At 34.8% G+C, this 18,890-nt stretch overlaps 3 protein-coding genes across 3 annotated transcripts; 1 reads left to right on the top strand and 2 right to left on the bottom strand.

Moving 5' to 3' along the window:
- Positions 1 to 18: 18 nt before the first annotated feature.
- Positions 19 to 1,801, bottom strand: LOC121259559 (molybdate transporter 2). Its single transcript, XM_041161191.1, has one exon. It carries the CDS (start codon positions 1,761 to 1,763, stop codon positions 375 to 377), a length of 1,389 nt encoding a protein of 462 aa, XP_041017125.1. The 5' UTR covers positions 1,764 to 1,801; the 3' UTR covers positions 19 to 374.
- A 9,839-nt stretch (positions 1,802 to 11,640) lies between these two features.
- LOC121258318 (protein MLP1) lies at positions 11,641 to 14,910 on the top strand. The gene is made up of 7 exons (XM_041159797.1): positions 11,641 to 11,868; positions 12,252 to 12,367; positions 12,451 to 12,569; positions 12,649 to 12,811; positions 12,900 to 13,126; positions 13,222 to 13,543; positions 13,641 to 14,910. The coding sequence occupies exons 1-7, from the start codon at positions 11,710 to 11,712 to the stop codon at positions 14,743 to 14,745; spliced, it is 2,211 nt and encodes a 736-aa protein (XP_041015731.1). The 5' UTR covers positions 11,641 to 11,709; the 3' UTR covers positions 14,746 to 14,910.
- Positions 14,911 to 15,255: 345 nt separating this feature from the next.
- Positions 15,256 to 18,486, bottom strand: LOC121258014 (pentatricopeptide repeat-containing protein At1g15510, chloroplastic). The gene has a single exon (XM_041159336.1). The coding sequence runs from the start codon at positions 18,341 to 18,343 to the stop codon at positions 15,683 to 15,685; it is 2,661 nt and encodes an 886-aa protein (XP_041015270.1). The 5' UTR covers positions 18,344 to 18,486; the 3' UTR covers positions 15,256 to 15,682.
- Positions 18,487 to 18,890: the final 404 nt, after the last annotated feature.

The raw sequence follows: 18,890 nt of genomic DNA on the forward strand, positions 1-18,890 counted from the left end.
CAGGAAAAGCCAATTCAATCCAAGCAAACTAACCGGAGACTGATTCAACATTTCTAGCTGCAGAATACACCACAGGAAGGTACTGGCCAGTGTTCGGCTCCAGATTCTTCTCCACTGGTTTGCACCAAACCACTGTCCAAGGAAATACCCCATAACATAAACCATGGCTTGGATTAATAGCATGCCTACTTACAAGCTATTTCAGGTGAAAAATGCCAATCATAAAACGCCTGGGAAACCAAAATGGGAAAGTTACAGAAAATGAGAATGTCCCACAAACTAAGTTACATTATGTGGGAATCGACCTGGCTCTATCAATGTCGTCCCTTGGAGGAGAAATCGTAAGATTGCGCAGCCTAAACAAACACAAGTTCCTAAGGAATTATGCCCGTAGTCTCATCATCATCTGAAGATTTGGGAAAACCAGAATTACCAGAACACTCCATGTGCCTCAGTTTTAATAGCAGGAAGAGCAAAATCCCACACCCAAACCCCAGAGCAGCACTGGAGCCGGTCAAAGAAACCGCAGCACAGACCAACATCACAAAAGACTCTTCCTTTGTGTTCATATCCCTACAAGCCATAGCCAACTCAATCCCAGCAAAAAGCAATAGCACCCCAAGAATCCCAATCGGAAAATGACCCAAAATCCTCCCAAACGAATTCCCAAACACCAATCCAAGAAGCAGCTTCCCTATCCCCAAGAACACCACAGACAGGCCACTCCTACCCCCGAACCTGTACTGCCCTGCAAGCCCACCAGCGCCATGGCACACTGGCATTGCCCCAAACCAGCACCCTACAAAGTTCATAATCCCAACACTAACCGAAACCTTCATCACCGAGGCCTCACGGTCAGGGAACAAGTCCCCGGACAACTTACACACCGCGATCACTGAATTCAATATAGATAACGGAATCTGTGGTATCGCTGCGCGAAAAAACCCGATTTTCCAGTCCTCCCACGTAATCCTTACCAAACTTATCTTCGACGGACCAAATTCAAGACGCTTGAAGGCCGAAGGGTCGCGAAGAAAACAAAGAAACATCCCGATCAAGAACACAATGAGGGCAGAAGGAATAGAAGAGAGAAGCCATAACCTTTCAGACACTCGACGACGTCGAAAGCTTTCGTTTTCAGATTCTTCATTTACAGTAGGATTGTCACCAGCGCCAGTGGTAAGCACAAGAAATAGGAGAGCAAAGAGAGCAACAAGGACACCGTCGAGGCCGAGCCAGGAACGAGGAGCTCCTGATTTGGAAGTGGCTAAGTCTTGGTCATAGCGGATGTATTTGATGGCGGAGAAGGCGAAAGAGAGGCCCTGAGAGAGCTGGACGCCGTGTACGACGGGGAGGGGAAGGAAGCGGTAGAGGAGGGACATGAGGCCAGTGGAGCCGAGGATGAGAAGAACGGCAGCTGTGGAGAGGCCGGCGGCAGCTAGCTGGGGGACGGAGAGGTGGGGGGACTCGGAGACGGCAACGGCGGCGATGGACTTCATGGGCTGGACGGGCATGGGGATGTCGAATAGGAGGCCTGTGGCGACGTTGTAGAGGGCAGTGAAGACAAGAGTGGTGCCGAGATCAAGGTGGGAGACGAGGGTGAGGGTGAGGACGATGGGGATGTAGGTTCCCAGATCTCCCACTGCGCCGGAGAGCTCTGAGGAGAGAGTGGTCTTCAGGCGGAAGCGGCGGTGCCATGGGGTTGAAAGGAGAGGAGTGGTGGTGGTGCTTTGGTCCATTGAGGCAGTGAAAGGAAAGGACATGGATGTTGCAATTATTGGATTTGCGGATAAGCAAATAATAATAACGATATTTGCAACAGAATGCAAGTGTCGTAATTTTTTTTAAAAAAATAAGTTCACATATAAATTCTACACTTTTTTTAAAACATTACAGTTGTTTACCCATTTTATAACTATATGTATCTCATTCTTAGATAAATATTCTAATTATAAAATAATTAAATAAAAATAATTTTATAAATTAATATGATTTGATATAACTATCAAATTATAAAATTATTTTATTATAAAATAAATCTAACAAATTATATAAAATTATTATTTTTATATAATTTTCTAGTGGATGTATATTCCTCTTACTCTTACCCTTTATTCTTTGGGGTTAGATAAAGGGGGAAAAAAAAAGTTGGAGAATATCTTAAGATTCGGATAATTAATAATGAAAATACTGGCATATAATGGTCTTCCCATCCCCTTCAACGGGAGGGTATCCTCTCCGGTACGACAGTGATATATGGGGTGTAATTGGTGTCGTTTAGTCCAGTTTTGGATAAATTTTGACATATAAATTGATTTTTGAAATTTAAGAATTTAGATTTGATCTTGACTGATTATCACTAAAATTGAAACTTTTGATTTTTTTCATTTTCAGTTCTGTTCGTCTAATTTTTTTAATTTACCGCTTACACATGCTACATAAATTAGATTTGAGATCCAGTTCTTCTAGTACTTGTTTTCCACAAAGGAACTTCTCTTCTTATTCTCTAGGCTTGTTTGATAATAGATCTTATTCTAAAATTCTCATATCATATAATCTCATTTCATTTTATTTCATTTTTTTCTCAAATATAATTTAAATACAAATATTTTCAAACTAATCATTACAATTTTTTCAAACTAATTATTACAATTTTTTTAAACTTTCAAACAAGAAATAAAAAACAATTCAACTTTTTCAAATCAAAATAATATTATAAAACTATATTTTAATAATATTTAAACTTTATAATATTTTTTTTAATTTTTTTCTCTCATTTCCTAAAGCTCAAAAAATAGTAAACTCAAACTATCTCACTACCATTCCAATAATATTATCTACAAACTATTTTGTTTGACATTTTGGAAAAATTGTAATTATTATTCAACAAGGGTGCAAATTGGTCGGTTCGGTCCGGCGATGGACCGGATATTTTTGGTCCATTATTTTTCCGAATCGGACCGGACCGAACACCCATAGGGACCGGACCAGACCTGCAGCTATTGGTCCGATCCGGTCGATTCATTCGGTCCAGCCTATTTTTTTTCTTTTTATAAATCAATTAATAAAAAAATTATTTAAAGTACTAAATTAAACTAAGTAACTTATTAATGTGGATTATGTAACAAACTCAATAAAAAAATATTTTTTATGGTCAATGATAATAAAATAGATGAAAATTATATTATTAATTTATATAATTACTATATAATTAACTAATTGATATTATATATTAGTTAATTCATAGAATATTAACAAGTGTTAATAACGTATTTAAAATTTTATATTGTTAATAGTGTTAGGTTAGATAAAGATATATATAAAATATTGTTAATTTATAGAATATTAACAAGTATTAATAACATATTTACAATTTTATATTGTTAATTGCACAATTATTATATAAATAATATATAAAAAATATTTTTTTTATTTTTCATTCGGTCCGGTCCGGCCTAGAAAAACCCTAGACCGTGGACAAGACTGAAACTTTTCGGTCCTCTAAAACGTGGACCGAGACCGATCGGTCTTAGTCTCAGTCCAGTCCGGTCTGTCCATTCAGTTCGACCAGACCGTTTAGCACTCCTAATTATTAGTTTAAAAAAATTGTAATGATTAATTTGAAAATATTTGTATTTAAATTATATTTGATAATGAAATGAAATGATATAAAAATTCTTGAATAATATCTATTTCCAAACAAACTCTAAACTTCACTGCTTCCTCATTAGTAGAATCAGGAATTTATAGTATAATTTATTATGCAAAAATATATATTTATCCTTTAATATATAAAAAGTAATTTTATCTTAATAACTTAATATTAATGTTTATGTTTAAAATTAAGATTTCAAGTTATATTAATTTTATATTATATTAAGATTTTATAAGATTTATTTTATGTTATAAGATTAATAGATATGAATAATAAAATAAAATTACATATTATATTAATTAAAAGTTTATCATATAATATATATATACCAATCCAATTCGGTTCAAACTGAATTTTAAAATATGAACATTGATATTGAATCGGTATCAGACTAGACCGAACTTACTGATTTGATTAATTCAACCAATTTCTTATTTTTTTTATGCCCCTGCCTATATTTGGTTCTTCAATGAGCATACTTAAAAGTCGCTTATTAAGTCTTTTAAATAAACGAGTTTTGTTACTCATCATCTATATATATTATATTTTTTTTATTCTTCTTAAATTAATTAAATTTTTCTACTCATCATCTATATATCACATATTTTATAAAGAAAAAAAAAATATAACATGTAGTATATGAAGATGATGAATATAATTTTTCAAAACAATAGGATCTAGAAATAAACAAGAGACTGTTGTGTCAAAAGTCTACGGTCTTCCCCGTAATTAATGATATGGTGGGGTTTCTTTTAATTAATAAATCAAATAAATAACTGCCATTATCTATCTGATATTTTATCTTCTTTGGTTAGTCTGATTAATGTCACATATAAAACCATTTAACAATTAAAATATATCATGGTGTAATGAAAAATAAATGTTAACATTGTTGAATCGACATTCTTATTGCATCGATTCCATCGGGTAGAGTTACAAGGAGCAATTATAATATGCATTGAGAAATAATATCCTTACTACTCCAGTACAATTTGTCTACAACTTTCTAATAAAATAATATTTTTTTAAATATTTATTTTAGTTTTGATTTTGATTTGGTATGTTTAAAATTTTTAAAAAATATTATTTTATTAAAAAATAGTAGAAAAATTATAAATGAGTGGTATGGCTGCATTATAATGGGAAAGAAGCCAATCCACTGCATCACCACCACACAAGATAGAATCCCACACGCACGCGTTATAAATGGAAATGCTAGTCGGACTGACAAAGATTGACGCATTTATTTGTATGCATACAGTTATATAATCTCGATTTGATAAATCTGATTTAGGTGTAACAATATAGGAAGTATTAAAAATAATATTTATAATCGTAGAATGTGTAATCTTGATATTTTATATCATTAAACTTCCGCTTCTTCTCACGTTAAAAATTTTCATTTATTGTCATTATTAAATTAGACAAAAATGGTATATATATATATGTTTAAAATGCCTATTGTTATGTCGTCATTGTTTTGAAGAGTTAATATAATAACTTTCATGATTTTGATGCTACATGAAAAAAGTATCATAATATTAGGATGATTCTGAGTTTTGTACGTTGTTTGGTTCTGGTTGCATGTGTCGTTTGTTGACATTGTGAATATCTGACAGATCTGTGAATGAATTAATGTGCTTGTCTTGAATGAATGTGCTTTGTCAGCAGCTCAACAATTTTCTTGAATGAATAAACAATTTGCCACTAACAATGCTTGTCTTGAATGAATGAACAATTTGTAATTTGCCACTAAAAATACTATTCTTGAATGAATGAACAATTTGTCACTAAAAATGCTTGTTTTAGGTGAGTTAATTCAAGACTAGTTATTTTGGATAGTTAATTGAGTTAATACCCAGTTTTAACAATTTTTTATTTATTTATTTTTTATTTTTTAATTTCTCAATTTATCTGCCAATCACATACCTAGAGTATGTTTCCAAAATAAACCATGTTAGCCCATCTTATAGTAGCATATGGTTGTTTGCTAGTATAAATCTAATATATTTACTTGTTTTTAACTGTTAGATTATGTTCACATATTCAACTTGGGGTGAATGAAACACAGCCAAATACTGGGGATAGGACACAATCGGATCTATGTGAAGCTGTAGATGGAGATTTTGGTTTTCAATTCCAATGATATTGAGCAGAAAGAGTTGTTATTTGGACTAAAGGTATTCTTAGGACATGACTGTTGATTATTTGGATTCAAAATATTCGAAGTTGTTTTTTTATTTTAGGTGATACTGAAGTTACAAGTATTTTTTTTCTTTGATTCCAAAATACTGATGATATGGAGATGTAGATCACAATGAGGAGTTATTTCTCTGTATCCTGTAGTTTAAGGCCACAAATAACTTAGTGTCGAAAGAAGGCTATGCAGTTTCGGTTTATTGTGTTGTAAACAACATGTAACATGTTGACAGACTGTTATTGTGTATTGATGTTTATAACTTATACTGTAGTAAATTTGTTGAACATCTTCTAACTTATTTCCCATAGTCAATGGAGTTTGTTTTCTATTCAGATTTTTATATATTGATTGAATATTATGAAACCAGTTGATTCCATATTACAGGAAGGATGATATATCCAGCCTTGCTGGAGAGTTTAAAGCTCGTTCACAAATAAATCCTTACCCAATAACAAGGAAACGAATAATGGAGCAATATAGATTATTGCATTATTTGTCAAATTACATTGGCAATGCGGTATGTACACCCATCCAATTATCAAATGGGAAATTTCTATACTAGTTCAAGGATTAGAAAATCTATTCTGCACTAGCAATATTCAACATAAGCATGTAATAACCACGAGTTTAGCCTCAAAACAAAAAGTAATTTTAACAATTTCCATTAGTAGACAACACAACGTCATGTAAGAGCGTTTGGATAGTGAGGTAATCTCATGTATTATGTGAATAGTAATAAAAAAAGTAATGATAGAATATTAAATAGTAATAAATAATAGTGAAAATTAATAATAAAATAAGAATAGTAGTGAAGTATTATGAAAATACTTAGTATTCTCAGTAACCAAACTAAAAACATATTGTCATAACTAATTTTTTACTACCAAAACATAGTAGTCATTGTATCTAGCACTAAACACAAAGACTAAGTCCCTAACTCCCTTATAATAAAGTGAGCAACTAGTTGGTCGAGAGTATACATAATAAAGTTTCAAAATATGTTGTACAAAGTTCCCAAAAATACAATGGATGTCTACTTCTTGCCTTTGAATATCGACTTGTTTGTTGTGAACTCCCAATTCTCTCTTCACAATCTCTTTTTTTCCAAAACTCTTCCTCATTCCTTGACAATTTAGTTCCTCTCTTCACATGTTTTTGTTTCTCTATCTTCACAAATATTTGCAATATGGTAATTCCTAATGACCAACAAACAAACGATTGATTGTTAAGTGATCATTTTTCTGCAAGTTCATCCCTATTCAGCATCTTTTTAGGTCGAGATTTTCAATCCCATATGATGGATTAACACTATCTTATTGCAGTGATTTGGTTTAACACTACAATATGTGAGGGGCTACCGGCTCTTAAAAAAAAAAAAAAAAAAAAAAGCCAAATCACTGCAATAAGATAGTGTTAGATTTAGTTAAGCCATCATAATCACTGCAATAATCTAGTGTTAGATTTACGTCCTGTCAAGTTTTAATCAACTTCATCTAATGAGTAATAAATAATAAAGTTTGTTAACTTTTTCAATGTTTTAATTAAAATAAAATGTCATCTAACTCTATTAATTTGAAGCAAATTATTAAATATAAATATTTACGCTATATTGACGAAAGTATGTTTTGATTTGCACGTAATCTCGTAGAAATTAAAATACAAAAATAGAAGAAAAACACCCATAATATCGTTTCTTTGTTTATGTCGTTTTTAATCCAAAAACATCCTCTGTACCCAAATTAAAAAATGCATCTAACAAATACAAATTAAAAAACTAATTTTTACAACCTAACATATTGCATCCTAGATACAAACAATAAAAATCAAAACATATCTACAATATAAACAATCAAAATCAAAACAAAAATCACAAAGGGGAAGAGATATACCGATAGTGAGAACAAGGAAACAATACAGTGTTGACGAGAATGTATCCCGAAGAGGAGATTGGATACTGTTCTAAGTTGGGACTTGCAGAGTGGCTTAAGGTTAGGACATGAATGAGAAGTGAGGGGTCAGGGTTATGAATCCAAACACTACCAAGGGGTGGGGGGAGGGCGGGGGGTGGTGACATGCAGGGGTTTTGAGAGAATAATGAACGCATCGTTTCATTTTTGGTTTACTCCAAAACATACCGTCTCATGTCTAATTTCAATTTTCCTGCACATTTTTCTTATTTTTGTCTCCCGCCCATACCCAAACATTCTCTTGCCAATCCGCACCGTTTTATTAAAAATCTACCTACCACGTTAATTTCGTGCGCAAGGGTGTGCAAAATCGACTTATTCTAGAGTTTTCCTTTTTATAATGATGGTCCCAATATATATGAATATTCCTTTGCGTAAGATACCATAACTTTCATTCTTTTACGCCATTTTAATTTGTGATTTGATTTATTAATTTTTTATATCTTGTTAAAGTGACACACTTGCCAGAGTTTGAACGTAGCCAAAAAAGTTGGGAGGGTCGGGCCCCAATTCAGCAAGTATCAAAAAAACAAAAAGACACCAAAAGGTGGTTCAAGAATATTTGATGTGTACATGCAAGATTTTATTGCAAAAGGCTACTAACTTATAACTCATTTATAAAATTTGCAAGTAATAAGATAATAAACATAGAACTAATATTATATATATATATATATATATATATATATAAGTTCAGAGCAACTTATTTAAAAATAAATAAATTTTATTATTAAAAAATTATTTTCTCATAGAAGTACCAATTTTTTTTTCAAAAATTTTATGCAGGAATTTTTTTTTTTTTTTTTAATGAATAAATACTCATTGGATCGAACTCAAATTATAATTATCTTAAAACTATATTACTGATTAAACTCATTTGGGATGGAGCCATGGTCTTCAATGAGACCAGTAGTACCTCGCGATGAAAAAAAATTTCCATCTTAAGCCAAAATGATCAATTAATCCCATAAAACGAATGGACAGCCGAAGGTAGGTAGCATGCCACGTGGGATCAACTTTTTAACCATGAAAAAATAGAAATAAATACGCAAATGAATACTATAACCTTTATTAATGCATATTTGAATTCTTAAAATATAAGCAAATGCTAAATAAATTATTAGGATACACTTATTTTGTAGATCAAATCATATCATGGAGAGTAAAGCTATTTTAAAGTCTTTACATCACACACTATCTACATGGTATGATTTGATTTGTAATATTTAAATTTTAAAATTTATCTCCTAAACTAAGTTATGAAAAAATCTACACAACTTCTTACTATTCACACAACCTCCACACACTACATTTTTTTTAATTTTTATTATTTTTTTATTTTATCAAATATTTAATATATGAATAATAAATAGAAGAATTGAATTAATTTAAAAAGAATATACTAAAAAAAATATTAAAAAATTTTAAAATTTTAAAATAATATAGTGTGTGGAGGTTAGGGAGGTTGTGTAATATTGCTTTTAAATTATGTCACGTGGATGGTGTGTGGTATAAATGTGAAGACATTCAAATAGAATTATTCTATCATATGATATACAGAGTGTATCATCTATATTATTTGATAAGTAAAATGACTCATATATTCAGACGACTCTACAAAATTCTAATCATGACATTAAACACGTATCATCTAGAGTATATACCTGAATTCCATAAAGTAATCTAGAAAAACATCAATAAGAATGCGGTAAAAATTAACATGGAAATACTCGATGGGCAAGAGTTTTAAGAGATTATACATTACACAACAAGAGATTGTGAACTTCTTCCCTTTAAATCCCTCCTTATCCTAGTAGTATATGTAGTATTCAATCCTAAAATCTCTTATTCCATGATAAGAATCTTTTCCAGTTAAACCAATTGACATTTATGGGACACATTGGATCCAAACAAGAGTAAGTCTGGAAAAATTGATGCCATTGGGGTCCATATGTTGGGACCCAATTTTGAAGACCTAGGTTCCATTTCAAACGGAACATTTAGGTATTTTTGTTATTTTTTTCCTCTTTTAATAGTTGCCATTTTAAAATTGGTCATATTCAATTATACTATTGATATAATATATTTGTTATTCTCGTTCATTTAAGTGATAAGTTTATAAATCGATTTTTAAAAGTGCCTCATTAATATATGCGACTAAGGTTGTATTTGGATAGTGAGTAATTCTCAATTATTCTGTGAATAGTAGTAAAAAAATAATAAAAAAGAAATGATAGAATATTAAATAATAGTGAAAAATAATAATAAATAATAAAGAGGTATTCTCAGTACCCAAACTAAGTATAAATATGATAAAATATATAATAAAAAAAATATATCAAATTAAGAGATAAACTCATGAAACTATTATATGCCACCAAACCCAATTGAAACCCTTGGCAAAACTTGTGACAGAGCACTTGGAGGACCCAAAATAAAGAATTGTCGGAGGTCGGTAAAAGGGACTTTCTGGTTGCTTTTATGTGTAGGTTAATTCCTTGTTCAAACTATAATGATTATAGATATCATTGCTTATTCGGATTTCAAATTGGGAAAAGGTCTCATGCACCCACAGTAGAGACAACTTTGACCTGATCTCTCTTTATTGTACTCTTGAGTTCTATTTACAATTGCTATGTACCCTTTATTTTATTTTATTTTTTTTAAAGGAAGCTTTAATTTTATTGCTATGAAAAACTATACTAGAGTAGTAATACAAATTGGGATTTCCTCAAACTTAATAAGTACATCATCTATATCAAGAGCCTTCTTAGCTTGACAATGAGCCACCTAATTGGTAGCCCTCTTAGTGTGATTCACTGTCCAGTACTCGAATTTGCCAAGGTTCTTCTTCACATATGATATTATCAAACTAGCTTGATTCGAATGTTCTTCATTCTCATTGATCTCATTGACAACATTAAATACATCTCCCTCAAGAATTATCTTGCTTATATGAATATCTGAATCAAGTAAGACAGACTGCAGAGTTGCATACTCCTATGCAAGATGTGGATTAGGAAATAGAGATCTGTTCATTCTCATTGTGGCTATGTTCTTCCCTTCCCAATCTCTAATAATTGTTTCAAAACTAATTATGCATTTTTGTTTGTCTACTGCAGCATCTCAGTACAAATCTTGATGTACTCTTTAATTGGGGTCATAGAGATATCAAAGTACAAAATTGATGTTAATAACCCTAGCTAGGTGGGTCATCTTCATACCTTTATCAATGCCACAGATTCTCATTGTCCATGTCCCAATTATAGTCTCATTGCCTCCATGTCAATTCAAGATGTATTCTCTAATTTGCTATGGAAAAGTTGGGATAACAGTAAGATAACCTATATTTTTATATCAATTTCATAATCATGCAACTTTAGTTTCATAAAAATACGTAAAATATTTTATGTATCTTTAAATCATTTAAATAATTATGTGTATTGATTTTAATAAATATATTAAATGAGTCTCACATATTGCGGAGATCTATAATAAGTATTTGTATAATTTATCAATAATTTGAAGGACAATTCCAATATATAAACAAACATGGAAAGGAAATAAATGAGCATAAGAATATGAGTTGATTTTCAAAAAAAGTTGAAAAATCGTGACAAAGAGTAATATATTATTGCTTTTTAAATCAAAAGGCTACAGATAATTTTGTAAAAGAAGAGAGGAAAATAGAAGACACAAGGAATGAGACAAATTAGAGATGTTCTACGCTATCTAGCCGTTGCACCCACTCCCACCGTTCGCCCTCGTGGCACACAATTTGAAAGGTACGAGCATTTAAATGCAAGATTAGACCGTTAGCTTTCTTCCTCATCGTCACAAAAAGCTCTCTGCATCCACATCTACCTCCAAGGAACGAGTAGGAAACAATGGCTTTTGAGTATGCGTTCCCCGAAGAAGAAATAGCCGTCAACGAGAGCTTCGGGTACCCAAAAGCCTACGCTAGGCTCTGCCGCGACCGCCGTGTCTGTCCCTACAACCATGGCCCTCCTTTCACTTACATACCTTACGGTCTGGAGCAAGATGAGGTAAGAAAATGACCCTCTTTGATCCTTTGATTGGTCGCCTAGAAAACGCATGAAAATAAAAAGTGAAACAGAATGCTGAGATTTTATAATGTCGGTCGCTTGGTTATTAGAAAATGGTAACTCTCAACAGAAACAAGCAAATAGAAACACTCAGTTTTTAGATCTGCGTATAACATCTTTATAATTCCCAAGTTTCGCTGGAAATTCAAACTTTTTTCGTCTGTTATGTTCAGTGAATTATGGATTTCACATGAATTGCGGGTTTTTGGATCAGAATTTTGGGTCTAGTATATTGACTGAACTTTGGGTTCTAATGAAATTCTGGCGTCCTCCCAAAATATCCTAGTTTAAGTTGGTCTTTGTTGTATCGTCTGGTTTTTCAGGCGTTGAGAGCAAGGGAATTGGATCGGATGTTCCCAATCATCGACCCAAAAGCTAAACCATCTACAAAGCCCAAGATCTTTGTCAGTCTGTTGTGGAAGCAGCTCAACCACCTTGGGTAACTACTTGAAATTTTCTACCATAAACCATGACAAAGACTCAATTCTGAGTTTCTGATTTTGGTTCTTTTCTCCAATTTAGGAATGCCGGCTTTGACCCCGCAGTGATTCGAGTCGACCCATATGGAAATGTTCTCTACTATCACGCTGATTCGGCTTCTCCTCTCGCTTGGGATATTGACCATTGGTTTCCTTGCTCAAGTATATAACTTGACTAATAATATCTCTCTGTTTTTTCTCTTTCTCCCATATTTATTGGTCTTTTTGGCTGAAAATGCAGGGGGAGGGTTAACGGTTCCAAGCAATCTGAGAATATTACAGTGGGAAGTCTGCAAGAAAAAACATAATAAGCTGGAGTTTTTAGTTCCATGGTGGGAATATCAGCTGGGAGTCTCAGTAAACCGGTTCTTGTCCCTTTTTGCCTCCAAAAACTCAGATTTCAGGTGGGCATGTTTCATTATCCTCACTTGCATGCGTTTTAAGATATAACAACAAGGGTGGATAATTATTTTCTGGTTTCATACATGGCAGGCACAGAGCATTTTCATTTTTGTTTTCTGAAGGTGAAAATGAAGAATTGAATGCTTCACAGAGAGTAGATTCGCATTCTTTTCCTCAACATTTCATTGAATCCAAAGAGAAAATGGGCCTTGCTCCCGCCGCGATTGTTGTATCTCGAAGGGAACCGTACGACACAACGTTAGCTTTGAAATCCCTGGATCACAATAGGCAGCTAAGGCCACAGTCCCCTGCTATTGGTAAGTAGAAGAATATCCAACAGGGTGACCTTTTTTATTTGTAATGCGGTGAGCATTTCCATACCTAAAAATGCATTTCCTTCGATTGTATACAGTTGCAAGAAAAGCAAATCCTAATGTCCTGAAAGAAAATGAAAACCCGGATCTTGTTACGAACCCGTACCAAGCAATTGTCATGGCTAGAGATTCCTTGAAACAAAGAGAGGAAGCTTTAAAGATGCAGACAGAAATACAGAAACTAAATGACGAAGTAAATGAATTGAAGCAAAAGAATGAGGAGGAAAGGCTCACAATCCAAGAACTAGAATTGGTGCTGATAAAACGCAGGAGAAGGGCAGAGAAGAGCAGGCGACTGGCAGAGGCACAACATTCATATAGGACCATGATAGAGAAGATGATCCGAGATGCAATGCACCAGTAAGATCGATAAAACTCCTCTTGAAAAAGAGGATGTTGCTATCAAATTCTCTTAGAATTTAATTATGACAGATAATTTTTAAATTGTTCCTTGTAGGAGTGTCATATATAAAGAACAGGTGAGATTGAATCAGGCTGCAACTAACGCACTCATGGCAAGACTTGAAGCACAGAAAGCCATTAGCGATGCCTCAGAGAATGAACTTCACAGGAAATATAAACAAAGGGATGAGATTCAGAAGCAGATTAGGCCAGACTGGGAGCAAGCTAGGAAGAGATCAAGAATGGATGATGCCTTACTTGAAGAGAGGGACAGTAGAACTGTTCTACATTTACCGAGGATCAAGCCAAGGACGCCTGTACACAAAGAATTAAGAGTATTCCTAGAGGAGGAACAAAGGGCATCTGAAGCTGGTTCATCGTTTAACGAAGAACGAAAGCAGAAAGAAGAAATTGAGAAGGAAGTGAAAGTACCTGCAACGATAATTACTATAGAAAAGCCCGAGGAACATAACAGACCCATTGTTACCTTGGAGGATGAAAACCCACTTGAGGATCAGCTTCAGAAACTTGAAATAGGAGGGAAGAAACTCAACAACATTCAGTTACTTCCTCGAGAACCAGAAACAGAGGAAGATGAAGAGAGCAGAAAGCAGCGCGGAAAAGGAAACGTAGAGAAATGGCTTCAAATGCTGTTAGAGAATACTCAAGAAGAATTGGAGACTGAACATTCGAATGAAGGCGAAAAGCGCAGCATTGACGGAATAATGAGAAAACAGAATCCAAAGTACTCGCAAAAAGAGAAACGGCAGATTATTGAAGAGAATAATGGTGGGAAAGAGATAGAAGAAATCACCGAGATGGAAGCCAGAAATATTCGGACAGAAGAGAGAAGAGCGGGTGAAGTGGGTCGTATGGGTGAGAGAGTTGGAAGTAGTAGCTTTGAAGGGGGGAGGGAAAGAAGAGACCATAGTAATAATGGAAAGGAAAGAAAACTAGTGAGGTCTGAGAGTGCGAGGGGCTTTCGGCGAATCCCATCTTCTCCAGCTCTGATCTTGGGTGGTATGAGAAAGGGAGTGGACTGCATGGGCAAGAAGCCGATCGTAAATGGCGATGAGGATAGTGATGGAGATCGTGCTGCAGGGAACAACAGTTTCATCAAGTCATCCATAAGGTCGATCAAGAAGGCTGTCAAAATATGAAACTCAACTTTGTGGCTTATGCATGTATCTATCTTGCTTTATCTTTCATTTTATTTCTTTTATATTTTTTTGGGAGTGCTAGCAATTGCTCTTAAAGCTGAATAATTGTGTGAAACTTAGGTATTCTATTGTTTTTTAATTTGTCTATAAGAATGGTTTTCGTTAGATGTGTGAATAAATTCGGTTTCCACCCCTACAAAGATCCATTTTCAGTTTAGTGAAAATGTATTTTTGTTCATTTCACTCCCCAAGCTTTTGAATTTTTGTTGTCCTTATGAATACCTCGGAGAGCATTATATGACAATAATCGAAGGTATCTCCCTCGACTCACATTCAAGAAAATACCTGTTGTTAAGACGGTTTCATCAGCTAAAAGAGAATCCAGTAATGCTAGAATGTGGATATTCTTCTCTCCCGCGTCCTAAGATAAGGAAGCATACAAAATGATGGCCACCAGCCCCGATCACAAGGCGTAGTAGCTGAGTGTTAAAGACACTGCGAGAGGACAAATTTGGGAGGAAGAAGTATTTTGATGTTATACCGCATCAATGACTTACAAAAACTTACGCTACATTCAACGGCCAGCCCCCCTTTTTTTTGTTGGAACACCTAACAGGGAAGTACATATATCAAATCCAGAGAAATGGACATCAAAATGGCAATTCTTGAGGAAGATTAAAAAAACGTTCGATTGGGAGTTTCCCTCAAAATTTCAATGTCATTTCCTGATCTGAAGAGCAGTTTCTTCCCTCTTCACTCTACCATCACACTAGAAAACATACATGTGTGACGTTCAAGCTGTTTCTTATGGTCTATTCTATTTTTCCTCCCAAGGGTAACATTTTGGATATAAAGGGCCACTCCAAGATCCATAGACCCATTAAACACCGTTGAGTGCAACCACCCTGAAGTTGTGACTGCTTCGTTTTATCACAAGTTAATACAACATCGATAATTCTTCCACCGTACCAGGCTTTCCGCAATAACCATTATCCCCACAAGTACAGATGCCATCCTTGAAATGGTGGAACTGTTCAGTATCCCTTACAGATATCTCCCTGCGAACAACCTTGGAGATAAATTTGAAAGTTTTGTGACAGCTCGGGCACATGTACAGATTCTTGGTCACCAAAATAGGCATCCCAGGGGCAGTATTAATGAGCCCAAATGCAATGGCCAGTCTCTCACTGTGCCCACAAAAAATCTCGGCCTTTGAAGCTTCAACTTCATCCGTAGAACTCTTTTCAGGCTCACTGAAACCGACTGCCTTCATTTTCTCATAAAATCCATCCAAAACTGCTTTTAATTCATTTATTTGAGGATGGAATTCATCACCACTAAGGAAAGCATGAACTGTCCCCTTTACTTCCACCCAACTGCACCCAGGATCTACAGTTAGCCCATTCTGTCTCATTGCCCTTCTTACTTTTGCGACTTCATCCCATTTACCACTGTCAGCATAGAGATTACATAGGAGAATATAATACCCAACACTAGTTGTATCCTTTTCAAAGATATGATGTGCTGCAAGCTCCCCAAGCTCAACTTGGCTGTGGATCCTACATCCATTTAACAAGGCTCCCCATATTGCTGGATCAGGTTCTATAGGCATTTTCTGTATGAAGTCATGTGCATCCTCCAATTTCCCAGCACGACCAAGCAAATCAACAATGCACGCATAATGCTTCAGATTAGGGGTGATACAGTATTGATGTTGCATTCTATGGAAATATTCCAAACCTTCTGTCACCATACCAGATCTACTACAAGCACACAATAGCAAAATAAAAGTTATATCATCTGGATTTACCAGCGCCTCCAACATACTCTGGAATAGCTCCACCGCCTGTGCTCCTTGCCCCCGCTCAGCATACCCTGTCAGCAGAATATTCCACGCTGCTACATCTTTTCTGAGTGAGTTAAATTGGTTCATTGCGGGTCCAATTCTTCCGCACCTTACATACATGTCCAAAAGTGCATTTGGAATAAAACCTTCAAACCCAACTCCAGTCCTTAATGCATGGGCATGAATCTCTTTTCCACACATCAAAGCTCCTATCCTAGAACATGCAGATAGAATAGAAACTAAGGTAACAGAATTTGGTTTTAAACTGAGTTTCATTTGCCGGAAGAAAATCAAAGCTTCAAAGCTCCGATTGTTGACACGAAGGCCAAGGATGATTGAAGTCCAAGATATCACGTTCTTGTCAGGAATAGAATGGAAAACATCTAAAGCTTTGTCAATGCATTTACACTTGGAATACATATCAATGAGCGTGTTAGCAACTAAAACACATGAGATGAGCCCTTTCCTGTTAGCAAGCTCATGAAGTTTAATGCCCATATCCAAATCACCTAAACAAGTGCAAGCAGATAAAACACTTGCTATAGTGATCTCATCAGCCACAATTCCCTCTAGGTCCATCAATTGGTATGTTCTCACAGCTTTAGCAGGTAGCATGTTGTTCTCATAACCTGAAATCATCGCTGTCCATGACACCACGTCCTTACACTCCATTCTAGAAAAAACTTTTTCAGCATCCTTCCATTGCCCAACACTTGAGTACATCTGAATTAAAGAATTACACACTGAAACACAGGCTCCAAAATCTGTTCTCATCACAAAACCATGGACCTGCCTTCCTAATCTCTCATCACCGAGACTCCCACAAGCAGAGATCACACTAGTCATTGTCATCAGGTCTGGATCGACAGAAAGTTCACGCATTAGAAAAAACAGCCTTAATCCTTCCAAACACTCCCCATTCTCAAAATAGCCCGAAATCATTGCATTCCAGGAAATCCTATCCTTTCTCGGCATTCTATCAAACACCAACCGTGCATTTATAATATTGCCACATTTCACATACATTGTGATCAAAGCATTAATCACATCGACATCTGACTCAAATCCATATCTTAAGACGTGAACATGCACCTCCCTCCCCCTTGCCAAGTCCGGGATTCCCCCACAAGTCCTCAGAACGCAAGGAAAAGTATAGACATCAGGATGCACACCGACCCACAACATCCTATGATATAAATCCAATACTTCATCGAAAAACCCCGCCTTTGCATACCCACCCACCAACACGTTCCAAGAAAACACATTCCTCTCCTCCATCCTCCCAAAAACATACCAAGCATTACCCAAATCACCAAACCTCACAAACATACTCAACAAAGCATTGCCAAGTCTAACACTCAATCGAGTTATCGAATTCGACACGTAAGAGTACACTCTAGCCCCCTCCTCATATGCCCTTTTCCACTCACTAAGCCTTAGTAAAGCAATATAAGCATCTTCTTCTACGAAAAGCTGAAGCTCTTGCATTGAGTCTAAGTGCTTAAGAGCTTGTTCCAAGTTCCCAGAAAGGCATAGTTGATATATATCTGAGTTAGGATTGTTGGTGGTAATAGAGGAGGATGATGGGGAGGTGTTGAGGACTGGTACTTCTTGGGTTCGTTTGAAGGAGAGGTGGTGGTTTTGGGGACTGTGAGAGAAACTGAGGACTTTGGAATTGTGGCTTTTGACAGATTGATGGTTGAGGTGTTCTGGGTGGAGAGGGATTGGAGAGGTTTTGGCAAAAGCAGCCATTTTTGCAGGTGCAGAAGCAGAGCATGGTTTCTCAGAGGTTTTGGCTGAGGTTTAACAGTCGGGGCATCTTGAAGTCGACAAATAGAGTCAAACGGTATCGTTGCGCATTCTCTCATTTCATCCATCCCTTGCGTTCAAACCCCAATAATTGCCATCTTATCCACACGAGGGTCTTGGATTCATTTTATATGTATTTTTTTTATTATTTTAAATTTTAGAATTCCTATAAAACCTTTAAAAAATTCTTAAAGTTTATAAAGACAACTTTTTTGAGGGAATAAATGGCTGAATAGTATTATATAAAAAATATAAATATACGTCACTCCTCAATTCTCATAATTTTTTATATAATTATATTTCAAAATTAAAAATATTTATATAAATAATTTATAAAAATAAAATCATTTTATAAAAATATCTTCACTATAAAACATATATTATGAAATGAGTAATGTTATGCGCTATATCATTATTTTATTTTTATCTTATTATGTAAAATGTGACATATTTATTACTACTAAATTATTTTTTTAATAGTAATAAATGT

Source organism: Juglans microcarpa x Juglans regia, chromosome 1D (genome assembly GCF_004785595.1).
Source record: "Juglans microcarpa x Juglans regia isolate MS1-56 chromosome 1D, Jm3101_v1.0, whole genome shotgun sequence".
Classification (NCBI taxonomy): Eukaryota; Viridiplantae; Streptophyta; class Magnoliopsida; order Fagales; family Juglandaceae; genus Juglans; species Juglans microcarpa x Juglans regia.

Bases quoted from the DNA above. Each gene is read 5' to 3' on its own strand.
- LOC121259559 (XM_041161191.1), bottom strand. From the start codon at position 1,763: ATGTCCTTTCCTTTCACTGCCTCAATGGACCAAAGCACCACCACCACT.
- LOC121258318 (XM_041159797.1), top strand. From the start codon at position 11,710: ATGGCTTTTGAGTATGCGTTCCCCGAAGAAGAAATAGCCGTCAACGAG. The intron at 12,368-12,450 runs GTAACTACTTGA...TCTCCAATTTAG, and splicing joins AAGCAGCTCAACCACCTTGG to GAATGCCGGCTTTGACCCCG. The intron at 12,570-12,648 runs GTATATAACTTG...CTGAAAATGCAG, and splicing joins CCATTGGTTTCCTTGCTCAA to GGGGAGGGTTAACGGTTCCA.
- LOC121258014 (XM_041159336.1), bottom strand. From the start codon at position 18,343: ATGGCTGCTTTTGCCAAAACCTCTCCAATCCCTCTCCACCCAGAACAC.